Raw genomic sequence first — 8,848 nt, 5'->3', positions numbered from 1 at the left:
TTAAGGCTCAGTTTCTCTGTGGACTGAGGCTTTGATACTTTCACAGTATTAATATAGAACCTAGACCTGCTTTATAATCACAAACACATGGACATCTACCTTTAGACTGGGTGGAGCTTTAATCTGCTTCCACTGGTTTTCAGTAGCTCACTTCTTTCTGCATGAAAACGCTCCAACATTAAATTGAAACCTGATGCCTGCTGGTGAAATTGAGGGGGTGGAGACTTTTTTTTTTATATGCTTCTCAGTTGCTGCTTATTTGTCAGTCCTCTGGATGATTTCTCCCCTGCATCTCTGCTGACACTGAAACAGTTCTCAACAAACAATGCTACACACTAGCAGGAATGCAGAGAGATGACAAAATAAGACAATAATGCTCACAAAAAACATTCTGTCACAAATCTTACAAACTGTCAATGCAATTGTTAACACGTCACTGTACAGACAACAGCATAAATCATGAAGTTCATAAGGCAAACATTTTCTTTAGCATTGGTCAAACCAGTTCTTTGTAGTTTCAGAAAACCTTGAGGCCAAAATAAGCTGATTGTTTAAAATAATGTCAGTATGATCGTGTTGGTTTAATCTCTGAAATGTTACTAAAGGTGCTTGCTGTCAGTCTGGAGCAGTAACCTCCTCCACCTCGTTTTATCTGATTATTGGGGAGTAATGGCAGGTGTCTCTGTGGCCTGGACCCACAGTAACAGCCCAGTAACAGTTCCTTCTCCTGCTGTTGCCACTGCTCACTTGCAAAAATTCAAAGATCAAGACTCATCCAGCAGGTTTTTATCCCCAGTTGTAGAAGTAGATCTTCTGCCAGGTGGGAAGGTAATCCATCAGAGGGCCTAAACACAGAGAGGAAACAGGATCAAACCCTGCACTAATACGTTATGAACTGATGGGACAATAGGCTTAAATTCACATCATTCAGCGTACTGACAGGAAAATAGAACATTCACTAAAATACATTAAAAGGTCCCATATTTTACACTTTTATTTCCTCTTTCAAAAGTCACACCATGACACCTCAATGACACTTTAATGAGTGTACACCATGACACCTTAATGAGTGTTATCACCTCTGACTCAGAAACAGCCTTATTTATTGCTGCATTTTGCCCTGCTGTCTGCTGAGTGGAGGAACCGGTTTACATGCCTCTTGCATGATGGCATTTCTGCCTGTCGCCTTTATTCTCTGAAGATGTGTTGAGTGTTACTGTCTGGAGTCACTAAAGCTTTTCACAGCACGCAGCAGCTGAGCGGGACACGTAAACAACAAGGATGTTTGTCTAAATATACAATTCAACATATCAATTATTCTTATCATTATTATTATTTAATTAGCATCATGTCATTTCAAATTACATAATGCAGTTTCAAAACGCCTCAGGGAACCATTATGATAATTACAGGGAAATTACTGATCATCAAACTATTTTATTACCTTTACTGTGACATAAAATAAATAGACTGTGCTCAGCTGAATAAGGAATTAATAAAATATCCTTTTCTTCTTTTAAACCTGCATGAAAAAACTATTTTCTGCCAAACAATTTTTTTGTTTTATCTGTGTTCTTCTGGTTAAAATCATTGTGTGCTTATGTTTCCAGGCCTGTTTTAGTTTTTAGTTTTTGATGGTGACATCCTTAATAAATAACTGAGGTTTTTATGTTTTTATTAAGTCAAGGATATTTAATGTTATACAGAAGTAGTTTAAAGGCTTTAAAAGGCTCATACGTAGAGACAGGAGTACTTACGTGCAATTAGCCCTATTCCTGGGACATGATCAGCCAGGAGTCTGAGCAAGAAGAGGATCTTCTCCCTGCAGATGAAGAAACACCATCACAACTATTAAACCATTTAAAAAAACAACAATTGTCCCTTTTCAGCCATTTAAAAATATGCAAAGCTGCATAGTCTTGCAAAAAAAAGACTGTTGTATTTCTTGTGGAACTGAAACAATCCATCGATGAGTCAATTGACAGATTATTTATGCCCCAGAATTTAAAATCATAACCAAAATTTGGGGGTTTTTGGCTGTTAATTGGTTCAACACATTCAACACATCACTTTGGGCTCTGGGAAACTTTAAATGATTAATCAATTACTAGAAGTGTAATGAAAATGACCCTGATTTCACAGACTGTCACACACCCTGAGCAGACATCCACAGACACTTACTCAGAGTACTTATCATAGAAGGGTGAGCGCAGGAGGTAGTACAGCAGAAGAAAGGTTCTCCTCCTCATCTCTGCTCTCTCCCATCGGTTCTGAAATCGGGTTTCATTGAGCACAGCGAAGCTGGAGGGAGGAAGGACAAATAACTGCAACTCATTTCATTAAACTGGTCATTTTTTGTATCTATATATTTTGTACATTATTATATTGTTATTATTTATCTTTCCAAATATCTGTTATTGCAGTTTCTTGCAGCTTTCCTGTTCTCTGCACTGCCACTTTTCTGCTGTAACACTGTGAATTTCCCCACTGTGGGACTAAAAAAGGCTCCTTATCTTATCTTATCTTAAACTGACTAAAACGACTGATTCTGTGACTTTGTAGATGTTTATCTCTGCTCATGTTTTCATAACTTAGTGTTCATTTGTCAAATCTGACAGACAAAACCAATGAGACCCTGAATGACTCAGAAGAGCTGAGCTTTTGCTTCAGGTGACAGCCTGTGATCTGCACACGGCTTCTCTGTTCCCAATTTGCTTTACGACATCTCAGGTGAATCCTTTTGAAACTCAAGAATTTTTAAAAAGCTGTCCTGTCAGTCCTGCTCACAGAGAGGCTTTTCAAAAATGGAAGAAGAGACTAGAGACAATAAATAACGACAACAACCAAAAACATGGAGGAAAATATTTGCATGAAGAGTAAAAAACAGAAAACAGAGGTTTTAGATAAATCTGAAAATTTTACAAACATGAATGAAAACATCTCTGAATAAGCTTTAAAAACATACCCACAGTTTTGCCTGTCTAAAGTGAATTTATATAATGATACAATTGTGATAATTGATTTAAAAAAAAAAAAACCTAAATGCATTCCTTTGCAAAATCATACCAGACAAAGAGCAGGAGTTTAAACTGTGACTGAGGACATGATGCTGTGAAGGAGGAGCTTTCTTACCTGGAAAGTTCCAGGACTCCGGAGACAAGCCACGGCTTCCAGGACTGTTTTCCACAGAGTGCGAGGCAGAATACTGCAGGCAGCGTTCAGGAAACTGTCACATGGAAAAGTCTCTCTCTCTCTCTCTCTCTCTCTCTCTCTCTCTCTCTCTCTCTCTCTCTCTCTCTCTCTCTCTCTCTCTCTCTCTCTCTCTCTCTCTCTCTCTCTCTCTCTCTCTCTCTCTCTCTCTCTCTCTCTCTCTCTCTCTCTCTCTCTCTCTCTCTCTCTCTCTCTCTCTCTCTCTCTCTCTCTCTCTCTCTCTCTCTCTCTCTCTCTCTCTCTCTCTCTCTCTCTCTCTCTCTCTCTCTCTCTCTCTCTCTCTCTCTCTCTCTCTCTCTCTCTCTCTCATATATATATAATAAAGGCAATAAATGCCTGATAGAAAAGTCTCTACTAGGACACTGTATAAAGCAGGTCCTGGACTGGACTGGACTGGACTCCTTCACAAATATTTGGTCACTTCAAACTTTGTATGAGTTGTAATTTGTAGTTAGTTATGTTTTTAGGATTTTAAATGTTCCAATAAATGTGTATATTGGTAGAGGTAATGATATGTTTGTTTTGTTGTGTAAATGTGAACAAGAGATTTCAGGTGTTACCAAGTCTGACCTGATTTATTCTCACAGTCAGGCTTCATGTTTTCCTTCCTCCTCTACAGACACGGCTGCAGCTTGCAGCTTGCAGAACTTTGCCATCTAGAGTTCAGTGTTGTTAATGCAACACAAGCTCACAGTCTTCAGTCCATGGGGGACTGTGGGGGCACAGCACAGGTGTTTATTACACAAGGAGCTTTCTGTTGTTGTGTCTGCTGCATGTCCTCTGATCATCAGACATAAACAACTGTAACTGTTCAGATCTGATATGATGGCCGGCTTTAGTATCAGTTTACCTCCAGCTCATCATCAGGAAGGATGATAGCTTCTCCCCACTGACAACGTGAAGACAGTACCGCTGCACCACTGATTACATGACTGTTCTTCACCTCAGAGAAAAGACTAAGCTCTCAGTCCCCTTTGTTGGTTTTGTCTGTTTATTTGTTCAAAGACTTTATGAAAATTTAGTGGAAACTGTGTTTTGAAAGTGTTTTAAATAAAGCTTATTATTTTGTACATTTGATCTATTTTCTCATGAACTAATCCGGTTTAACATCTTTTAAATCCCTCTTACAGACACATTATTATAGGTTTGCTTTCTCTAAATCCGTTTCTCACTTCTTCAATTTATTATTGTACAAAGTCCCTGTTCTGTTTCTTATTTTAATGATTAATTTAATTATTTCAGAAATGTGCTCTCATTTACTTCAACCCTTATGTTGTAAACCTTTAAACTATTTTCCATCATTATCTGTTTATCATTAATTTTTTATTGTTGGTCGTAAATTTTACCTTGTCTTGTAAAGCACTTTGTAACTGTGTTTTGAAAGGTGCTACATAAAAAAAGATGATTATTTTTGTATGTTTTACATATTTGCTCATGAACTATATCCCTTGCTTTGAAAGAAAATATAAGAAAACATGATAAAGAATAAACGTTTTTAACATTCTCATCTAATATTTACAGGGTTGTGCAGCATTGGCAGACGTATATTCTCTGGACAGGTTTTCTAGCTGAATATCATGAAGTGGACGGACTGGACGGCTGTGACTGAAGGATACAGTGAACGAGAGGCCGGCTGATGTACAAAGACTCAGCGATGGTCTCCTGGAGCCCCAGCTGTGTTGGTTTGCTGTGGAGTTTCTCCCTCAAGCTGCTCCTCCTCTTCTTCTGACTCGGTGCCCCCCACAGCCGGGCCTGCAGGGACAGACCTGCCACGGAGAGGGAGGGGGACAGGTGTACATGAATAACAGCAACATAAGCAAACAAATCAACAAGACAGGTGGTAGTTTAAAGGTCCCATGTTTTAAACTTCTCATATGTTTTATCTGACGTGTTGATCTCCATCAGAAGATACATTTGTGGTTTTAAGAACCAAAAACCATCTCAGTGTAGTTTTACATCTCCTCTCTCAGGCTTCTCTCTGGAGCTCTAGTAACAACAGGTCAGTCAGTCAAACAGTAAAGATTATTAAAAAACAAGTGTCATTGAAAACACATCTAAACGTTACTGGTTCTGCTTTGTGTTATGTGTTCACAGTTTTACAGACCAGTCATGTTGATCAGGAAACTCATCTTTCAGGTGAAGCCACTGTCACATAAATTCCAGCAGAGGGTTATTTCTGCAAGTTTGTGTTCAAAGAGTGGTCAAAACTCTAAATCAGTCACAGTTTGCCAGCAGATGAAAAAGACACTGAACAGCCCAGAGGTTAAACATTCTCCACAGTCAGACACTGATTTCAATCAGACACTGATTTCAAGAGGTCAAAAGTATGAATACCCTCTTCAGTTGCATGAAGCAGGTGAGGTTGTGCCAGAAATCACTTCTCTGCTTCTGCCTTTTTATTTAAATTTGTAAAAGTTGTTGAGTAAAAGAAGAGATAAAGTAAGTACCGACAGCAGTGATGTGTAAGAATTTGATGCAGGAGTGACAGAACGTTAGGTGAACAGGAACAAGCTGCTCACATCAGCCTGGCTGCCAGCTGCATTAAGAGACACTTTTAAACCGTCTTCATGTGTTTCTGGTAAACAGGCTTTTGTTTAACAAACCAGACATTTCCGCGTTCAGATCACATCATAGCTCAGGCCTTAATAAGCTCAAATTGCTCTGATTTTCTTGCCTTGTGAAACTTGAAAGGATATTACATTTCAGCTTTAATCTCCTGCAACAATAAGAGAGATTTTTGAAATTCTTACCACTGCCCAGCGGCCGAATGGCTCGTCCTGACCTCTGGCCCACAAAACATGAGTCATCTTCCTCCTCCCTATTATCCTCACCTGTGGAGAAGAGGGAGGAAACACAGTGAATCGAACCAGTATATGTGCTGTAAAACCAAAACAATGAGCTTAAAGAGGCTCCATAGGGCTGAGAGCAAAGTCAGTGAAAAATCTCTGTGTTCAGAACTTTAGGAGTCATTTGATTTGTTGCTTCATTGAACCAGTTGTTCCCTGAGGTGAACTGTGAATCTTCACGTGTAAAATTAGTTTTAGATGTAGTGACAACTGAGTCTGCAGCCATGCTAACGGTTCTGTGAGGCTGAGGCTATGAGCTAAATGCTAACGTCAGCAGACAGTGACAATGCTAACATGCAGATGTGTGAAGAGGTTGAATTGTGGACACGGTCCTGATGTAACGTCCTCGCCTTTCTCTTTCTTTAAAAAACTAAACTTTTTTATTAAAGTTCAGAGTCACACATGAAGTGATTAAACAGCAAGTGAGAGGGTGAAGATAACTGACCTTCAACGCCCAATTCTGCACCTCTGTCAAGGGGGATTATGGGAGGTGAAGTCTGGATACCAGATTTATACCGCAGAAGGAGCACGATGCGAAAAACTGTCCTGTGGATGGACATGAGAATAAAACACAGTCAGAGGAGAGATGGTAGGAAAGGTCACAGGGAAGGTCATAGGAATTTATTTTTTTTATTGTAACTACTGTTAATTTACTATTGTAAATATGTTTTTTTTCCAGTTTTTCAGTTGTTTTAAAACGTACTTAAAAATCTGAATGAGTCCGATCACCAGCCAGCGGCCGACTTCGCCCCACAGCTTACAGGCTCCTATCTCCAGGAAAACCTCCACGTACTCCAGCACGGACAGCCAGGTCAGGAGCCGCTGCTGAGAGAGAGACTGGACACACCCAAACACCAGGCGGGAACACCGGTGAACACTTTCACTTTCCAGCTGAGAAATAACATGACATTCAAACTGAAACTAAACTACTTGTAAAGATCTGTCTGTTCATTATTCCAGCTGCAACGTGGTTTTTTAAAATTTTGATTTCTTTAAGTAAGAAAAACAAACCAACACTGCAAGGTTTGATTTGCTTCAACAAAAAACAGGAATAACAACAGGTAAAAATCATCCGGCAGCTCTTTACAGTCTAACCCAGGCCAGTCTCAATCCACTGGTCTGTACAGACTCCATCAGTGTTCGTGTCTCCTCAGAGGCACTGATGCAGCATTAGATAATAGGGAAGCCTTCAGGAGGTGCTCACCACAGGGAGGGAACATCTCAGCCCTTTACGCAGAATGCTGTCATTGAACAGCACCAAGAGGTTGGAGGCAGAGTAAACTGAAAAAGACACAAAGTTTATTCAGTCTGAACAGAACAGAAACCCTTAAACAGTTATAAGGTGGTGTTCATTTATTTTTTTCATTACTTATTATTATTATTACTTATTAATTTAACTGTGTGTAAAATGTGTAAAACTATTTCTAGTAGGATTTTGAACATTTAAAGGTAACTTCAACCAGCCCACTAGTCACAGGGAGCAGTACAACTGCAGCAGGTCTGTGAAAACAGCTGTATAACATCTTCTGAGATTCTGGGGGAAATTTGTTCAGTCTGAGAAAATTACTCAACTGACATCACTCAAGTAAACTTGGTTCAGGTTTGGAGACGACAAAATTTAAAAGAATAAAAACCAGTGTTATGAACTCTAACTATGAGGTCCTAATGAAAGACATCATCCAGTTACATTATCAAAGGTTTACAATCAATTGTTTTGAAGTTTGACCCAAACTAGGCACTAAGAGCAAACCTTATAATTTTATGGCAGCGTATAAATCACTGGAACAGTGGTTCCCAACATGTGGGCCAGAGCTCACTCTTGGGCCGTGAAGGTAACGCAAGTGGGCTGACAAATCATTTGCAAAGCAATTTTGGTGAAAGAAAATTTGTTTGATATCTCAGTCTGATTGCACGCTCTGTGTTGAACATTCACCTTAACTTACCTAGTTCTGATATTTCATGGGAATCTGCAAATCTCCCTGCAAAATAAAAGCCACATCATGTTACCATTCACTGCGTGCTGAAAACATCAAGCGTGTTCTGTGCAGCATAAACACTGTAGAAAGTGTCACAAAGCGCAAACGTTTGGCCACACTGGGGCAAATTATATATTCTGTTTTTGTTTTGTTTTTTTAAGTGAAAAGAAGTGAATCCGACTCCTGTTTCCACTGTCTGACCTGGCATTAAGGAACTGTGGAAGACAAGGCAACACCTGGAAGCTCACGAACACATTCAGATAGAAACTGCAGGTCCACTGGACAGAAATACAAAGTGAAACCCTCTCATGTCTGCAGAGGAGATGCAGGAAGGTTTAGTTACATATCACTGAAAATCTGTGTGTGGATGTTAAACTTGACTTAGGAGGACGTCCAATCTCATGAAGCTCCACTTCATGAGATTGCAATGAAGAGCAACAGCGCATGAATTACTTATTAGAGGAAAAGATCTTGATTTTGATGTCAGTGTGCAGGGGGGGTTGAGCTACTTTAAAAACCAACAACATTTTGCAAACTTTTGCATACAACTGTAAAATGAAACTCATCTCTGAACCGCACTGAAGGGAACTTCAGCGGCCTCTGGCTGAAGCGGACCGACACTTCCTTCTGTGTCATTGACACCAGTAAAGAAGCAGCAGCTGAGACTGACCTGCGATCAGGTATGAGAGCGTCCGCACGGTGCTCTCCAGCTGTGCGGTAGCAGCCGGGTTTCTCCTCACGTACTCGGTGTACCGCGCATACACACGGGTCAGTTTGTCGATGTGCTCTTTAAACTGAGACATTTCACCTCTGGCT

General features: G+C 40.0%; 1 protein-coding gene across 1 annotated transcript; it reads right to left on the bottom strand.

Moving 5' to 3' along the window:
- Positions 1 to 100: 100 nt before the first annotated feature.
- Positions 101 to 8,836, bottom strand: pex16 (peroxisomal biogenesis factor 16). The gene is made up of 11 exons (XM_071489740.1): positions 8,703 to 8,836; positions 8,000 to 8,035; positions 7,261 to 7,337; positions 6,760 to 6,893; positions 6,502 to 6,602; positions 5,961 to 6,041; positions 4,827 to 4,976; positions 3,133 to 3,205; positions 2,182 to 2,301; positions 1,758 to 1,822; positions 101 to 845 (listed from the first exon to the last, which is right to left on the bottom strand). The coding sequence occupies exons 1-11, from the start codon at positions 8,833 to 8,835 to the stop codon at positions 787 to 789; spliced, it is 1,029 nt and encodes a 342-aa protein (XP_071345841.1). The 5' UTR covers position 8,836; the 3' UTR covers positions 101 to 786.
- Between the last annotated feature and the right edge of the window lie 12 nt (positions 8,837 to 8,848).

The sequence above is a fragment of the Trachinotus anak genome, unplaced genomic scaffold, assembly GCF_046630095.1.
Source record: "Trachinotus anak isolate AG129_WGS33_773 ecotype Australia unplaced genomic scaffold, CSIRO_AGI_Tana_v1 ptg000011l, whole genome shotgun sequence".
NCBI lineage: Eukaryota > Metazoa > Chordata > Actinopteri > Carangiformes > Carangidae > Trachinotus > Trachinotus anak.
This window is presented reverse-complemented; position numbering and strand designations above follow the sequence as displayed.

Excerpts from the sequence above, each read along its gene's own strand:
- pex16 (XM_071489740.1), bottom strand. The coding sequence starts at position 8,835 with ATGTCTCAGTTTAAAGAGCACATCGACAAACTGACCCGTGTGTATGCG. Across the intron at positions 8,036-8,702 it reads GCTCTCATACCTGATCGCAG|GGAGATTTGCAGATTCCCAT; the intron begins GTCAGTCTCAGC and ends TTTATTTTGCAG. Across the intron at positions 1,823-2,181 it reads TTCTATGATAAGTACTCTGA|GGAGAAGATCCTCTTCTTGC; the intron begins GTAAGTGTCTGT and ends CTTCATCTGCAG.